The sequence below is a fragment of the Macaca nemestrina genome, chromosome 9 (assembly GCF_043159975.1).
Source record: "Macaca nemestrina isolate mMacNem1 chromosome 9, mMacNem.hap1, whole genome shotgun sequence".
NCBI classification, from domain to species: Eukaryota; Metazoa; Chordata; class Mammalia; order Primates; family Cercopithecidae; genus Macaca; species Macaca nemestrina.
The window spans coordinates 111,470,017-111,488,448 of NC_092133.1; the positions used below are offsets into that span (position 1 = coordinate 111,470,017).

At 36.5% G+C, this 18,432-nt stretch overlaps 1 protein-coding gene across 12 annotated transcripts in view; it reads right to left on the reverse strand.

Annotated features, from left to right (window-relative positions):
• Positions 1-18,432, reverse strand: part of LOC105479927 (coiled-coil domain containing 7) — a 436,030-nt gene that overhangs the window by 364,222 nt on the left and 53,376 nt on the right. For 11 of the 12 annotated variants that reach the window (XM_071070238.1, XM_071070242.1, XM_071070239.1 and 8 more), the window contains 2 exons: positions 8,400-8,430; positions 7,874-7,963 (listed from right to left, as the gene is read on the reverse strand). The exons of the other annotated variant lie outside the window; for it this stretch is intronic. In XM_071070238.1, coding sequence (XP_070926339.1) covers positions 7,874-7,963; positions 8,400-8,430 — 121 coding nt within the window. The remainder of the gene's footprint in view (positions 1-7,873; positions 7,964-8,399; positions 8,431-18,432) is intronic. 12 annotated transcript variants of the gene reach the window in all.

The following is an 18,432-nucleotide window of genomic DNA, read 5'->3' on the forward strand; positions in this document are numbered from 1 at the left end:
TAAAGATCATTGATGCTAGGAAGAATCTGCATCAACTAACGAGCAAAATAACCAGCTGATATCAAAATGAAAGAATCAAGTTCACACATAAACTATTAACCTTAAATGTAAATGGACTAAATGGTCCAATTAAAAGACATAGACTGGCAAATTGGATAAAGAGTCAAGAATCATCAGTCTGCTGTATTCAGGAGACCCATCTCACATGCAGAGACACACATAGGCTCAAAATAAAGAGATGTAGGAAGATCTACCAAGCAAATGGAAAACAGAAAAAGGCAGGGATTGCAATCCTAGTCTCCGATAAAACAGACTTTAAACAAACAAAGATCAAAAGAGACAAAGAAGGCCATTACATAAAGGTAAAGGGATCAATTCAACACGAAGAGCTAATTATCCTAAATATATATGCACCCAATACAGAAGCACCCAGATACATAAAGCAAGTCCTTAGAGACTTACAAAGAGACTTAGACTACCATACAATAATAATGGGAGAATTTAACACCCCACTGTTAACATGAGACAGATCAACGAGACAGAAAGTTAACAAGGATATCCAGGAACTGAACTCAACTCTGCACCAAGCAGACCTAACAGACATCTACAGAACTCTCCACCCCAAATCAACAGAATATACATTCTTCTCAGCACCACATTGCACTTATTCCAAAATTGACCACATAGTTGGAAGTAAAGCACTCCTCAGAAAATGTAAAAGAACAGAAACTATAACAAACTGTCTCTCAGACCACACTGCAATCAAACTAGAACTCAGGACTAAGAAACTCAATCAAAACCGCTCAACTACATGGAAACTGAACAACCTGTTCCTGAATGACTACTGGGTACATGACGACATGAAGGCAAAAATAAAGATGTTCTTTGAAACCAGTGAGAACAAAGATACAACATACCAGAATCTCTGGGACACATTTAAAGCAGTGGGTAGAGGAAAATTTATAGCACTAAATGCCCACAAGAGAAAGCAGGAAAGATCTAAAATCGACACCCTAACATCACAATTAAAAGAACTAGAGAAGCAAGAGCAAACACATAAAAAGCTAGTAAAAGGCAAGAAATAACTAAGATCAGAGCAGAACTGAAGGAGATAGAGACACAAAAAACCCTTCGAAAAATCAATGAATCCAGGAGCTGGTTTTTTCAAAAGATCAACAAAATTGATAGACCGCTAGCAAGACTAATAAAGAAGAAAAGAGAGAAGAATCAAATAGATGCAATAAAAAATGATAAAGGGGATACCACCAACCCCACAGAAACACAAACTACCATCAGAGAATACTATAAACACCTCTATGCAAATAAACTAGAAAATCTAGAAGAAATGGATAATTTCCTGGACACTTACACTCTCCTAAGACTAAACCAGGAAGAAGTTGAATCCCTGAATAGACCAATAGCAGGCTCTAAAATTGAGGCAATAATTAATAGCCTACAACCAAAGAAAGTCCAGGACCAGATGAATTCACAGCTGAATTCTACCAGAGGTACAAGGAGGAGCTGGTACCATTCCTTCTGAAACTCTTCAATTCAATAGAAAAAGAGGAAATCCTCCCTAACTCATCTTACGAGGCCAACATCATCCTGATACCAAAGCCTGACAGAGATACAACAAAAAAAGAGAATTTTAGACCAATATCCCTAATGAACATCGATGTAAAAATCCTCAATAAAATACTGGCAAACCAAATCCAGCAGCACATCATAAAGCTTATCCACCATGATCAAGAGGGCTTCATCCCTGGAATGCAAGGCTGGTTCAACATACATAAATCAATAAACGTAATCCAGCATATAAACAGAACCAAAGACAAAAACCACATGATTATCTCAATAGATGCAGAAAAGGCCTTTGACAAAATTCAACAGCCCTTCATGCTAAAAACTCTCAATAAATTCGGTATTGATGGAACGTATCTCAAAATAATAAGAGCTACCTATGACAAACCCACAGCCAATATCATACTGAATGGGCAAAAACTGGAAGCATTCCCTTTGAAAACCGGCACAAGACAGGGATGCCCTCTCTCACCACTCCTATTCAACATAATGTTGGAATTTCTGGTCAGGGCAATCAGGCAGGAGAAAGAAATAAAGGGCATTAGTTAGGAAAAGAAGTCAAATTGTCCGTGTTTGCAGATGACATGATTGTATATTTAGAAAACCCCATCGTCTCAGCCCAAAATCTCTTTAAGCTGATAAGAAACTTCAGCAAAGTCTCAGGATACAAAATTAATGTGCAAAAATCACAAGCATTCTTATACACCAGTAACAGACAGAGAGCCAAAGCATGAATGAACTCCCATTCACAACAGCTTCAAAGAGAATAAAATACCGAGGAATCCAACTTACAAGGGATGTAAAGAACCTCTTCAAGGAGAACTACAAACCATTGCTCAGTGAAATAAAAGAGGATACAAATGGAAGAACATACTATGCTCATGGATAGGAGGAATCAATATTGTAAAAATGGCCATACTGCCCAAGGTAATTTATAGATTCAATGCCATCCCCATTAAGCTACTAATGACTTTCTTCACAGAATTGGAAAAAACTGCTTTAAAGTTCATATGGAACCAAAAAAGAGCATGCATTGCCAAGAAAATCCTAAGCCAAAACAACAAAGCTGGAAGCATCACGCTACCTGACTTCAAACTATACTACAAGGCTACAGTAACCAAAACAGCATAGTACTGGTACCAAAACAGAGATATAGACCAATGGAACAGAACAGAGTCCTCAGAAATAATACCACACATCTACAGCCATCTGTTGTTTGACAACCCTGAGAAAAACAAGAAATGGGGAAAGGATTCCCTATTTAATAAATGGTACTGGGAAAATTGGCTAGCCATAAGTAGAAAGCTGAAACTGGATCCTCTCCTTACTCCTTATACAAAAATTAATTCAAGATGGATTAGAGACTTAAATGTTAGACCTAAAACCATAAAAACCCTAGAAGAAAACCTAGTCAATACCATTCAGGACATAGGCATAGGCAAGGACTTCATGTCTAAAACACCAAAAGCAATGGCAACAAAAGCCAAAATTGACAAATGAGATCTAATTAAACTAAAGAGCTTCTGCACAGCAAAAGAAACTACCATCAGAGTGAACCGGCAACCTACAGAATGGGAGAACAATTTTGCAATCTACTCATCTGACAAAGAGCTAATATCCAGAGCCTATAAAGAACTCAATCAAATTTACAAGAAAAAAACAAACAACCCCACCAAAAAGTGGGCAAAGGATATGAACAGACACTTCTCAAAAGAAGACATTCATACAGTCAACAGACACATGAAAAAATGCTCATCATCACTTGCCATCAGAGAAATGCAAATCAAAACCACAATGAGATACCATCTCACACCACTTAGAATGGCAATCATTAAAAAATCAGGAAACAACAGGTGCTGGAGAGGATGTGGAGAAATAGGAACACTTTTACACTGTTGGTGGGATTGTAAACTAGTTCAACCATCGTGGATAACAGTGTGGCAATTCCTCAAGGATCTAGAACTAGAAATACCATTTGACCCAGCCATCCCATTACTGGGTGTATACCCAAAGGATTATAAGTTATGCTGCTATAAAGACACATGCACACATAAGTTTACTGCAGCACTTTCATGGTAGCAAAGACTTGGAATCAACCCAAATGTCCATCAGTGACAGATGGATTAAGAAAATGTGGCACATATACACCATGGAATACTATGCAGCCATAAAAAAGGATGAGTTCGTGTCCTTTGTAGGGACATGGATGCAGCTGGAAACCATCATTCTCAGCAAACTATCACAAGAACAGAAAACCAAATACCACATGTTCTCACTCATAGGTGGGAATTGAACAATGAGATCACTTGGACACAGGAAGGCGACCATCACACACCGGGTTCTAATGTGGGGAGCAGGGGGTGGAGGGATAGCATTAGGAGATATACGTTATGTAAATGATGAGTTAATGGGTGCAGCACACCAACATGGCACATGTATACATATATAACAAACCTGCACGTTGTGCACATGTACCCTAGAACTTAAAGTATAATAATAAAAAAAAAAAGAAATAATACCAACCCTATTAAAACCATCCCAAAAAGACAAGAGGAGGGAACACTTCCAAACTCATTCTACAAGACCAGTATTACCCTGATACCAAATCTAGACAAAAGCTCTTCAAAAGAAAGGCCTATATGCCAATATTTTGGGTGACTATTGATGCAAGAATTCTCAACAAAACACTAACAAAACACATTCAACAATATATTAAAAGGATCATTCATCATGACCAAGTGGGATTCACAATATGCAAATCAACCAATGTGATACATCATATTAACAGATTGAAAGACAAGAATATGATCATTTCAACTGATGCTGAAAATGCATTTGATAAAGTTCAATATCCCTTTATGAAAAAAACCCTCTAAAAACTGGCTAGAGAAGAAACATACCTCAACCATAATAAAAACCACATATGACAAACCCACAACCAGTTTCACTCCAAATGGGAAAAAACTGAAAGCCTTTTCTCTAAGATCTGGAACATGATAAGAATGTCCACTGTCATGAATGTTGTTCAGCATAGTACTGGAAGTTCTCACTAGAGCAATCAGATAAGAGAAAGAAATAAAGGGCATCCAAACTGGAAAGGAACATCAAATTATCCTTGTTTGCAGATGGTATGATCTTGTATTTGGAAAAATCTAAAGACTGGCCCAAAAAAAAAAAAAAAAAAAAAAAAAACTCTTAGAACTGATAAATTCAGTAAAGTTACAGGATACAAATCAAAATACAAAAATCAGTAACATTTCTATATACCAACAGTGAATAATCTGAAACACAAATCAAACAACTAATCCTATTTACAACAGCCACAAATTAAATACCTAGGTTTTAACCAAAGAAGTGAAAGATCTCTACAAGGATAACTATAAAACACTGATGAAAGAAATTGAAGAGGATACAGAAAAATGGAGAGATATTCCATGTTCATAGATGGGAAGAGTCAATATTGTTGAAATGTCCATACTACCCAAAGCAATGTACAAATTCATTGTAATCCCTATCAAAATATCAATGATATTCTTCACAGAAATAGAAAACAAATCCTAACATTTATATAAAATCACAAAAGCCCCAGAATAGCCAAAGCTATCCTGAGCAAAAGAAATGAAACTGGAGAAATTATATTATTTGACTTTAAATTATACTACAGAGCTACAGTAAACAAAACAACATGGTAGTTGCATAAAAGCCAACACATAGACCAAAGGAACAGAAGGGAACCCAGAAAAAATTCCACACATCTACAGTGAACTCATTTTCAACAAAGGTGCCAAGAACATACAGTGGGGGAAAAGACAGTCTCTTCAATAAATGTTGCTGGGAAACTAGATATCTATATGCAGATGAATGAATCTTGAACCCTATCTCTCACCTTACACAAAAATCATATCAAAATGGATTAAAGACTTAAATCTATGACCTCAAACTATGACACTACTCCAAGAAAACATTGGAGAAACTCTCTAGCATATTGGTCTGTGCAAAAATTTCTTGAGTAATACTCCACAAGTAACGGTAACCAAAAAATAAATGGACCCATGGGATAACATCAAGTTAAAAACCTTCTGCACAGCAAAGAAAACAATCTACAAAGTGAAGAGACAACCCACAAAATGAGAAAAAAAATATTTCCAAACTACCCATCTGACGAGGGATTAACAATCGGAATATAAAAGGAGCTCAAATAACTCTATAGGAAAAAAATATCTAATAATCCAATTTAAAAATGGATAAAAGATTTGAATAGATATTTCTCAAAACAAGACATACAAATGGCAAACAGGTATGTGAAAAGGTCCTCAACATCACTGATCATCTAAGAAATGAAAATCAAAACTACAGTGAAATATCGTCTTGCCCCAGTTAAAATGACTTTTATCCAAAAGCCAGGCAATAACAAATGCTGGGGATGATGTAGAGAAAAGGGAACCCTCGTATACTGTTGGTGAGAATGTGAATTAGTAAAACCACTATGGAAAACAGTTTGGGGGTTGCTCAAAAAACTAAAAATAGAGCTACCATACAATCCAGCAATCCTATTGATACGTATATATCCCAAAAAAAGGAAACCAGTATATCAAAGAGATATCTGCACTCCCATGTTAGTTGCAGGTCTGTTTTCAGTAGCCAAGATTTGGAAGCAACCTCTGTGTCCATCAACATATGACTGGAAAAAGAAAATGTAATACTTATACACAATGGAGTACTATTTAGTCATAAAAAAGGAGATTGTGTCATTTGCAACAACATAGATGGAACTGGAAGTCATTATGTTAAATGAAATAGGCCAGGCACAGAAAGACAAACATTGCATGTTTTCACTATTTGTTGGGGCTAAAAATCAAAACAATTGAACTCATAGAGATAGAGAATAGAAGGATGATTACCAGAGGCTTGGAGTGTGAGCAGGGGGTGGGGATGGTTAATGGGTACAAAAAATATAGTTGGAAAGAATGAATAAGACCTAGTATTTGATAGCACAACAGGGGGACTATAGTCAATAGTGATTTAATTGTACATTTAAGAATAACTAAAAAAGTATAATTGGATTATTTGCAACACAAAGGATAAGCGCTTAAGGAAATGGATACCCAATTGTCCATGATGTGATTATTACACATTGTATGCCTGTACTAAAATATCTCATGTACCCCATAAATAGATACGCCTACTGGTACCCACAAAAATAAAAAATGTTTTTAAATGTTTTAAAGAATGGGTAAGAATATAACCTACCAAATGAGCACCAAAGTTTCCATGCATTAAACAAGAAAACCTTGTGGTATCCTAGATCATATACTGAAGTTCATGCAAAAACCATTGCTCTCTAGAGCAGAATTAGAGACAAAACACCTAAAGAAACAACACAAGGAAGCAAAACCAGAAACTGGTGCAACATCCTCAAGTCATCTAAGAAGCTCCAGCGTTTTTTCAATGTGGCTCTAACAGTATGTGATTAGCATGCTGCAAAATTCTCACACTTGGTCAGACTACTCAGTTCTTCAACATGACAATTTACTATTTTTAGTTATTTTGTTCCAATGTTCTATTCCTACTTGGCATGATACCTAAAGGAAAACTATTCCTAAACTGAACATATATGACAGCGCTGATCTTATATTTGACACCTGTGTAAGACTACTGCTTCTCTAACTGATCAAATAGCAAATCTCCTGTATGATTTCTGCTTCCTCCCCTAGTAAGGAAGAAATATCAAGCAACCAACATTATTGAATTTAGTATTTTTCCTCAACCATATATCTTAAGTTCTTAAGTGGTTAATAAAAGTTCACTTTTAATGTATTTGACTTTATTGTCTATAGTTTGAATTTGTAAGCTCTCTAACGATGGCAAAGAGAACAATAAAATACAAGAGGAAACAAATTTTCCTTTACCCTTGCATTTCTATTTCTATTTACTCTATTTGGTATAATGAACTGGGATACACACATTACATAATTGTAGAAACTACCACGAAATGCATTTACAATATATTTGAAAACTAATTTACTGCTAGTTTAATAAAGGTAAACATTTGGCCTAGAAATGTCTGTCAGATGTTTAAATTTTATCTGTTTTTTCATGGCATCCTTTTGGTTTTGACACCTAATATGATAATTTAGAATATGGCATAATTTTATTTTTTAAAGCATAGCTGCTACAAATTATTAATAATAAAAACATATTATATAACATTTAAATATCTCTTTGATTTCTATCCTAACATAATAACTCTTGTTAGGTGTATGCCATTTTCAAACACTAAAATTTTTCCAACCTCTGTGTCCTTCAACTTTTGTAGTTCATTTTCCAGCACCAACTTCTCTTCTGATAACAACTGAAAATCATGTTGTATCTGTTTGTATTCCTAGAAACAAATAATTTTAGTAATAATGAAGAGTAAAACTCTCAATGTAGAAAGGTTATTCAGATATTTAATTATTAAAATAAGAAAGTCTTAATTAACTCATGACAAGAATGAAACATTGATATCAGTATGTACAGTGAGACAAGAATTGGAGCTGAAAGACATAAAAGAGCTAAAAGTGTCAAGGACTGGAACTATTCAGATGACTGTAGGACATTACAGTTTAGTATTTCAGAAGTGAATTATTTCTGAGTGATAATGGGGGTAAAATGAACAAAATAGACAAGGCTTTCCAGTTCACATATGCATAAAATTATTTTAAATAAACTAAGTAAGCACTGGATCTTTATATAGGATTAGGTATCCTGACAATTTCTAGAATCTGTTAAGAACTCAAGGACAAAGTGTAATTTCAAATTGAGATTACTATACTTACAGCATCTAACAAAACTTGATCATTTACAGCTCTGAAAAATAAACCAAAAAAGTATGTTTATAATTGTACATTTATATTTTAATTTATATAACACACATATTTTCTTTGTAAAGATTTTAATACAAATGAAGTTTAATGGACACTTTGATTACCACTTCGAAAATTTAATACTCTCCCTAGAAATATTATAGAATCACTGTTACCTTTCCAGGACTTGTTCTATGCATTTACACAATACTGCATGTACCTTTTCCATTCTGTAATTTTTATTAGTGGGTTGGATTTCAGTTTTCTTTTTCACATAAATGACATCACTGTATATATTGTTCTCAACTTACTTTTTCACTTAACATAAAGTCTGAGATTTCTTCATATCCATAAACATAGATCTTTCTCAGTTTTTTTAAGTGCTAATGATTATTCCACAGCAGGAGTTGGCAAACACATTTTGCAAAGAACTAGATAGTAAGTATTTTAGATTCTGCAAGCCTGATGGTCTCTATCACTATTACTCAATGGGTATGGCTGTATTCCAATTAAATTTTATTTACAAAAATAAGTTTCAGGTTAGGTTTGACATTGTTCCACAGTTTGCTGACACAGTTTGGTGACATTGTTCCACAGTATGGATAAACCATAGATTATTTGGGCCACAGTTTGCTGACATTGTTCCATAGTATGGATAAACCATAGATTATTTTTGACAAGAGTTATTCATTTATTAAATCAGAATTTATAACAGCTCTATTTAGGTATAATTAATATATCATACAGTCCACATTTTAAAGTATACATTTCAATTTCTTTTAATATATTCACCAACTTAAGCAACCATCACCACCATCATACAGTGCACATTTTAAAGTAGACATTTCAATATCTTTTAATATATTCACCAACTTGAGCAACCATCACCACTATCTAATTTTACTACATCTTATTTACCCCACAAAGGAACACCAGACACATTAGTAGTCACTCCCAATTCCTCTTTGCAAATACCCAGCCAGTAGCCTACTTTATCTCTCTAGATTTGCCTATTCTGGATATTTGACACAAATAGAACCATATAGTATGTGGTCTTTTGAAACTGGCTTCTTACATTTAGCAATATGTTTTCGAGGTTCTTCCCTATTATAGCACGTTATTACTTTGTTCCTTTTTACTGCCAAATAACATTTCATTATAAGGATATTCCACATTTTATTTATCAATCACTTTAGGGACATTTTGTTTGTTTCAACTTTTCTGCCATTATGAATAATGCTATTATGAACATTTATGTACAAGTTGTTGTGTGAACATGTGTTTTCATTTATCTCATGCGTAAACCTAGAAACAGAATTTCTGAATCATATGCAGACACTGTATTTAACATTTTGAGGAACCGGCTAACTGTTTTCTAAACCAGATACATAACTTAAATTCCCATTAGTAATGTATGAGGTTCCCAATTTCTCTACATACTTGCCAAAAAATCATTGCCTTGTCTATTTGATTATAGCCATCCCAGGGCGTGTAAAGTGGTATCTCATTGTAGTTTTGATTTGCAATTAAAACTAGTGACAGCCAGGCCCAGTGGCTCATGCATGTAATCCCAGCACTTTGGGAGGCCGAGGCAGGAAGATAAACTGAGGTCAGGAGTTTGAGACCAGCCTGGCCGACATGGTGAAAACCCATCTCTATAAAAAATACAAAAATTAGCGGGGCACGGCGGCAGGTGCCTGTAGTCCCAGCAACTTGGGAGGCTGAGGCACAAGAATTGCTTGAACCCAGGAGGTGGAAGTTGCAGGGAGCTGAGATCATGTCACTGCACTCCAGCGTGGATGACACAGCGAGACTCTGTCTCAAAAAAAAACACAAAAAAACAAAAAAACCTAGCAACTACCAATGTTAAGTATCTTATCATGTGATTATTGGGCATTTCTATATCTTCTTTGGGAAAATACCTATTCAGATACTTTACCTATTTTTAATGGAATTATTTATCTTTTTATTACTGAGGTGTAAGAGTTCTTTGTATGTTCTACTAAGTACCTTAGCAGATATATGATTTGTGAATATTTTTCACATTCTATGAGCAGTTTTTTTCATGTTTTTGATAGTATCATTTGCAGCACAAAAGTTTTTAATTTTGATAAATTTTATCTATTTTTTTCTTTTGTTGATTGTACTTCTGATGTCATATCTAAGAAACCACTGCCTAACCCAATGTCACAAAGATTTACTCCTATGTTTCTTCTAAAATGCCTATAGTTTTACCTCTTAAATTTAGGTCTTTGATAATTTTGACTTTAGTGAATGGCAAAAATAAGTAATCCAGTCTCATTCTTTTGCATGTGGATAACCAGTTGCCCAAGTACCATTTATTATAAATTAAAGACTTTTCTTTCCCCCATTGAATCATCTTACCTTGAAAATCATTTGTTCATAAATGTAAGGGTTTATTTGTGGACTTTCAATTCCATTCCATTGCTCTATATGTCTAGCCATATAGCCATATGTCTAGCCTTATGCCAGTAACATTTTGCCTTGGTTACTGTAGCTTTGTATTAAGTTTTAAAATCAGTTAAGTGTGAATCTTCTAACTTTGTTCTTAAGATTGCTTTGGCTATTCTAGCTTCCTTGAACTTCCACATGAGTTTTAGAATCAGCTTGTCAGTTCTGAAAAAACGTCAGCTAGAATTTTGAAAGTAATTACATTGAATCTGAAGGACAATTTGGGAAGTATTGCTACCTTAAGATTATTAAAGACAGGTGTGGTGGCTCACGCCTGTAATCACAGAACCTTGGGAGGCCAAGGCAGGAGGATCACTTGAAGCCAGGAGTTCAAGACGAGCCTAGGCAACACAGCAAGACCCTGTCCCTACAAAAAAAAATTTTTTTTAATTGCCAGGCATGGTGGTGCATGCCTGTAGTCCTAGCTGCTTAGAAGGCTGAGGTAGGAAGATGCCTTGGGCCTAGGAGTTAGCAGCTGAAGTGAGCTGTGATTGCATCACTGCACTCCAGTCTGGGTAACAGAGACCCTGTTTATAAAAAATATTAAGTTTAACAGTCTATGAAGATGAGATATCTATTCATTTCTGTAGGTGTTCTTTAAGTTCTTTCAATTATGTTTTGTAGTTTCAGTGCCCAAGTCTTGCATTTCTTTTTTTAAATTCAGTCACGATCTCTTTGGTGCTATTATAAATTGAATGTTTTCTTTATTTCACTTTTGAAATGTTCATAGTTAGTGTATTCATTTCCTATGGCTTTAGTAATAAAGGACCACATATGGGTGATTTAAGACAACAAGAATTTATTTTCTCACAGCCTGGTGACTTGAAATTCAAAATTAAAGTGTTGGCACAGCCATGCTCCCTCTGAAATATCTAGGGAAGTAATCTACCGTGCCTATTCTAGCCACTGTTAGTCCCTGGTATTCTTTGGATTGTGGCAGAATAAATCCAGTCTCTGCCTCCATCTTTACATTAGCAGTCTTTCCTCCATGTTTACCTGTCTTCTCCAATTCCTATGACATCAGTCACGTTGGATTAAGGGCCCATTCTACTCCAGTATGACCTCATCTGAACTAATAATATTGGCAATAACCCTGTTTCCAAATAGGGTCACCCTGAGGTAGCAAGGGGTGAGAACTTCAACTTATCTTTTGAGGGGATACAATCCAGCTAGTGTATAGAAATACAAATTGTTGGCTGGGCACAGTGGCTCACGCCTGTAATCCCAGCACTTTGGGAGGCCGAAGCAGGCAGATCACGAGGTCAGGAGATAGAGACCATCCTGGCTAACACAGTGAAACCCCGTCTCCACTAAAAATGCAAAAAATTAGCCGGGCGTGGCGGCGGGCGCCTGTAGTCCCAGCTACTTGGCAGGCTGCGGCAGGAGAATGGCCTGAACCCAGGAGGCGGAGCTTGCAGGGAGCTGAGATCGCACCACTGCACTCCAGCCTGGGCGATAGAGCGAGACTCCACCTCAAAAAAAAAAAAAAAAAGAAAAGAAAAGAAATACAAATTGTTTTTGTTTATTGATCTTATATATTGCAGCCTTGATGAATTCACTCATTACTTCCAATAGGTTTTAGCAAAATAACCAGTTAATATCATAATGGCAGGATCAGGTTCACACATAACAATATTAACCTTAAATGTAAATGGACTAAATGCTCCAATTAAAAGACACAGACAGGCAAACTGGATAAAGAGCCAAGACCCATCAGTTTGCTGTATTCAGGAGACCCATCTCACATGCAGAGACATACATAGGCTCAAATACAGGGATGGAGGAAGATCTACCAAGCAAATGGAGAACAAAAAAAAGCAGGGGTTGCAATACTAGTCTCTGATAAAACAGTCTTTAAACCCTCAAAGATCAAAAGAGATAAAGAAGGCCATTACATAATGGTAAAGGGATCAATTCAACAGGAAGAGCTAACTATCCTAAATATATATGCACCCAATACAAGAGCACCCAGATACATAAAGCAAGTCCTTAGAGACTTACAAAGAGACTCAGACTTCCATACAATAATAATGGGAGACGTCAACACCCCACTGTCAACATTAGACAGATCAACGAGACAGAAAGTTAACAAGGATATCCAGGAATTGAACTCATCTCTGCAGCAAGCAGACCTAATAGACATCTACAGAACTCTCCACCCCAAATCAACAGAATATACATTCTTCTCAGCACCACATCACACTTATTCCAAAATTGACCACATAATTGGAAGTAAAGCACTCCTCAGCAAATGTAAAGGACAGAAATTATAACCAACTGTCTCTCAGACCACAGTGCAATCAAACTAGAACTCAGGACTAAGAAATTCAATCAAAACCGCTCAACTACATGAAAACTGAATAACCTGCTCCTGAATGACTACTGGGTACATAGCGAAATGAAGGCAAAAATAAAGATGTTCTTTGAAACCAATGAGAACAAAGATACAACATACCAGAATCTCTGGGACACATTTAAAGCAGGGTGTAGAGGGAAATTTATAGCACTAAATGCCCACAAGAGAAAGCTGGAAAGATCTAAAATTGACACTCTAACATCACAATTAAAAGAACTAGAGAAGCAAGAGCAAACACATTCAAAAGCCAGCAGAAGGCAAGAAATAACTAACATCAGAGCAGAACTGAAGGAGATAGAGACACAAAAAACCCTCCAAAAAATCAATGAATCCAGGAGTTGGTATTTTGAAAAGATCAACAAAATTGATAGACTGCTAGCAAGACTAATAAAGAAGAAAAGAGAGAAGAATCAAATAGATGCAATAAAAAATGATAAAGGGGATATCACCACCGACACCACAGAAATACAAACTACCATCAGAGAATACTATAAACACCTCTATGCAAATAAACTAGAAAACCTAGAAGAAATGGATAATTTCCTGGACACTTACACTCTCCCAAGACTAAACCAGGAAGAAGCTGAATCCCTGAATAGACCAATAGCAGGCTCTGAAATTGAGGCAATAATTAATAGCCTACCAACCAAAAAAGGTCCAGGACCCAATGGATTCACAGCTCAAATCTACCAGAGGTACAAGGAGGAGCTGGTACCATTCCTTGTGAAACTATTCCAATCAATAGAAAAAGGGAATCCTCCCTAACTCATTTTATGAGGCCAACAGCATCCTGATACCAAAGCCTGGCAGAGATACAACAAAGAAAGAGAATTTTAGACCAATATCCCTGATGAACATCGATGTAAAAATCCTCAATAAAATACTGGCAAACCAGATCCAGCAGCACATCAAAAAGCTTATCCACCATGATCAAGAGGGCTTCATCCCTGGGATGCAAGGCTGGTTCAACAAACATAAATCAATAAACGTAATCCAGCATATAAACAGAACCAAAGATAAAAACCACATGATTATCTCAATAGATGCAGAAAAGGCCTTTGACAAAATTCAACAGCCCTTCAGGCTAAAAACTCTCAATAAATTCGGTATTGATGGAATGTATCTCAAAATAATAAGAGCTATTTATGACAAACCCACAGCCAATATCATACTGAAGGGGCAAAACCTGGAAGCATTCCCCTTGAAAACTGGCAGAAGACAGCAATGCCCTCTCTCACCACTCCTATTCAACATAGTGTTGGAAGTTCTGGCTAGGGCAATCAGGCAAGAGAAAGAAATAAAGGGTATTCAGATAGGAAAAGAAGAAGTCAAATTGTCCCTGTTTGCAGATGACATGATTGTATAGTTAGAAAACCCCATTGTCTCAGCCCAAAATCTCCTTAAGCTGATAAGAAACTTCAGCAAAGTCTCAGGATACAAAATTAATGTGCAAAAATCACAAGCATTCTTATACACCAGTAACAGACAGACAGAGAGCCAAATCATGAATGAACTTCCATTCACAATTGCTTCAAAGAGAATAAAATGCCTAGGAATCCAACTTACAAGGGATGTGAAGGACCTCTTCAAGGAGAACTACAAACCACTGCTCAGTGAAATAAAAGAGGACACAAACAAATGGAAGAACATACCATGCTCATGGATAGGAAGAATCAATATTGTGAAAATGGCCATACTGCCCAAGGTAATTTATAGATTCAATGCCATCCCCATCAAGCTACCAATGTGTTTCTTCACAGAATTGGAAAAAACTGCTTTAAAGTTCATATGGAACCAAAAAAGAGCATGCATTGCCAAGACAATCCTAAGTCAAAAGAACAAAGCTGGAGGCGTCACGCTACCTGACTTCAAACTATACTACAAGGCTACAGTATCCAAAACAGCATGGTACTGGTACCAAAACAGAGATATAGACCAATGGAACAGAACAGAGTCCTCAGAAATAATACCACACATCTACAGCCATCTGATCTTTGACAAACCTGAGAAAAACAAGAAATGGGGAAAGGATTCCCTATTTAATAAATGGTGCTGGGAAAATTGGCTAGCCACAAGTAGAAAGCTGAAACTGGATCCTCTCCTTACTCCTTATGTGAAAATTAATTCAAGATGGATTAGAGACTTAAATGTTAGACCTAAAACCATAAAAACCCTAGAAGAAAACCTAGGTAATACCATTCAGGACACAGGCATGGGCAAGGACTTCATGTTTAAAACACCAAAAGCAACGGCAACAAAAGCCAAAATTGATAAATGGGATAATTAAACTAAAGAGCTTCTGCACAGCAAAAGAAACTACCATCAGAGTGAACAGGCAACCTACAGAATGGGAGAAAATTTTTGCAATCTACTCATCTGACAAAGGGCTAATATCCAGAACCTACAAAAACTCAAACAAATTTACAAGAAAAAAACAAACAACCCCATCAAAAAGTGGGCAAAGGATATGAACAGACATTTCTCAAAAGAAGACATGCATACAGCCAACAGACATATGAAAAAATGCTCATCATCACTCGCCATCAGAGAAATGCAAATCAAAACCACAATGAGATACCATCTCACACCAGTTAGAATGGCAATCATTAAAAAGTCAGAAAACAACAGGTGCTGGAGAGGATGTGGAGAAATAGGAACACTTTTACACTGTTGGTGGGATTGTAAACTAGTTCAACCATTATGGAAAACAGCATGGCGATTCTTCAAGGATCTAGAACTAGAAGTACCATATGACCCAGCCATCCCATTACTGGGTATATACCCAAACGAGTATAAATCATGCTGCTATAAAGACACATGCACACGTATGTTTATTGCGGCACTATTCACAATAGCAAAGACTTGGAATCAACCCAAATGTCCATCAGTGATAGACTGGATTAAGAAAATGTGGCACATATACACCATGGAATACTATGCAGCCATAAAAAAGGATGAGTTTGTGTCCTTTGTAGGGACATGGATGCAGCTGGAAACCATCATTCTCAGCAAACTATCGCAAGAACAGAAAACCAAACGCCGCATGTTCTCACTCATAGGTGGGAACTGAACAATGAGATCACTTGGACTCGGGAAGGGGAACATCATACACCAGGGCCTATCATGGCGAGGGGGGAGGGAGGAGGGATTGCATTGGGAGTTATACCTGATGTAAATGACGAGTTGATGGGTGCTGACGAGTTGATGGATGCAGCACACCAACATGGCACAAGTATTCATATGTAACAAACCTGCACGTTATGCACATGTATCCTAGAACTTAAAGTATAATAATAATTAAAAAAAAAAGAAAAAAGAAAAGAAAAATTAACAAAACACCTACCCTCTTAGAAAATTTTAAGTATACAATGCAGTATTGTTCACTATGGGGATTCTGCTGTATAATAGATCTACAAACCTTATTTATCTTGGAAAACTGAAACTTTGTGCATTTTAGCCTACAACTTTTCAGCTCCTAAATTATTTTGCGTTCTGTGCCTGGATTCTTTCACTTAACATAATGCCTTCTAGGTCCATCCATGTTGTCACAAATGGAAAGATTTTCTAATTTCTTAAGAGTGAATAATATTCTGTTGTATGCATAGGTACATTATATCCATTCATCCATTATGGATACTTAAGTTGTTTCCATATTTTGGCTACTGCAATGAACATGGGAGTGCAGATATCCCCCTGACATATTCATTAAAATTCCTTTGGATACATATCCAGAAGTGGCATTTATGGGTCATATGGTAGTTCTATTTTAAATTTTTATGCACTTCCATACTGTTTTCCATAATGGCTCTACCAATTTACATTCCCACCAGTAGTGTTGAAGGGTTCCTTTTTCTCCACATCCTTGCCAAGAACTGTTATATCATTTTTTCTTAATAACAGCCAACCTAACAGGTATGATGTATTATTTCATTGTGATTTTGATTTACATTTCTCTGATGATTGGTGATATATAGTACCTTTTCCTATACCCATTGTATATTTGTATGTCTTCTTTGGAAAAATATCTATTCAAGTCCTTTAATTGCTTTTTATCTTCTATTCTGTTGTATGAGTCCCTTGTATTTTTTTTATATTAACCCATTATTATCACATGTATAGTTTGGAAATATTTTCTCCCATTCTATAGTTTTCCATTTCATTTTTTTATTTCCTTTTTTAGGCAAGACTTTTAAGTTTGATGTAATCTCAGTTGTTTATTTTTGCTTTTTTGCCTGTTTTTTGGTGTAACATCCAAAAAAATCATTGCCCAGACCAATGTCATGGAGCTTATGTCCTATGTTTTCATCGAGGAGTTTTATGGTTTCAGGTCATACAGGTAAGTTTTTAATGCATTTTGAATTGATTTTTGTGCATGGCATGAAAATCCAATATCATTCTTTTGCATATAGACATCCACTTTTCCCAGTATCATTTGTTGAAGACACTATCCTTTGCTTATTTCTGACACTTTTGTTGAAGATCACTTGTCCATACGCTTGGGTGTGTTTCTGCACTTGCTAAGCTGTTTCATGGGTCTATATGTCTGATTTTATGCCAGTACCATACTGCATTAATTACTACAGCTTTAAAACATAATTTGAAATCAGAAAGTAAGGGCCAGGCGCAGTGGCTCGGGCCTGAAATCCCAACACTTTGGGAGGCTGAGGCAGGCAGATCATCTGAGGCTACTCAGGAGGCTCAGGCAGGAGAATCACTCAAACCTGAGAGGCGGAGGTTGCAGTGAGCCGAGACCACACCACTGCAGTCCAGCCAGGATGACAGAGCGAGACTCCATTTCAAAAAAAAAAAAAAAAATGCCAGGCACAGTGGCTCACGCCTGTAATCCTAGCACTTTGGGAGGCCAAGGTGGGAAGATCACTTGAGGTCAGGAGTTCAAAACAGGCCTGACCAACATGGTAAAACCCCGTCTCTACTAAAAATACAAAAAAAGTTAGCCAGGCATGATGGCAGGCATTTGTAATCCCAGCTACTTGGGAGGCTGAGGCAGGAGAATTGCTTGAACCTGGGAGGAGGAGGTTGCAGTGAGCTGAGATCGCACCACTGCACTGCAGCCTGGGTTACAGAGTGAGACTCCGTCTCCAAAAAAAAAAGAAAGTAATGTGCTTCCAGCCTTACTACTCTTGCAAAAATTTGCTTTGGCTATTCAAGGCCTTTTGA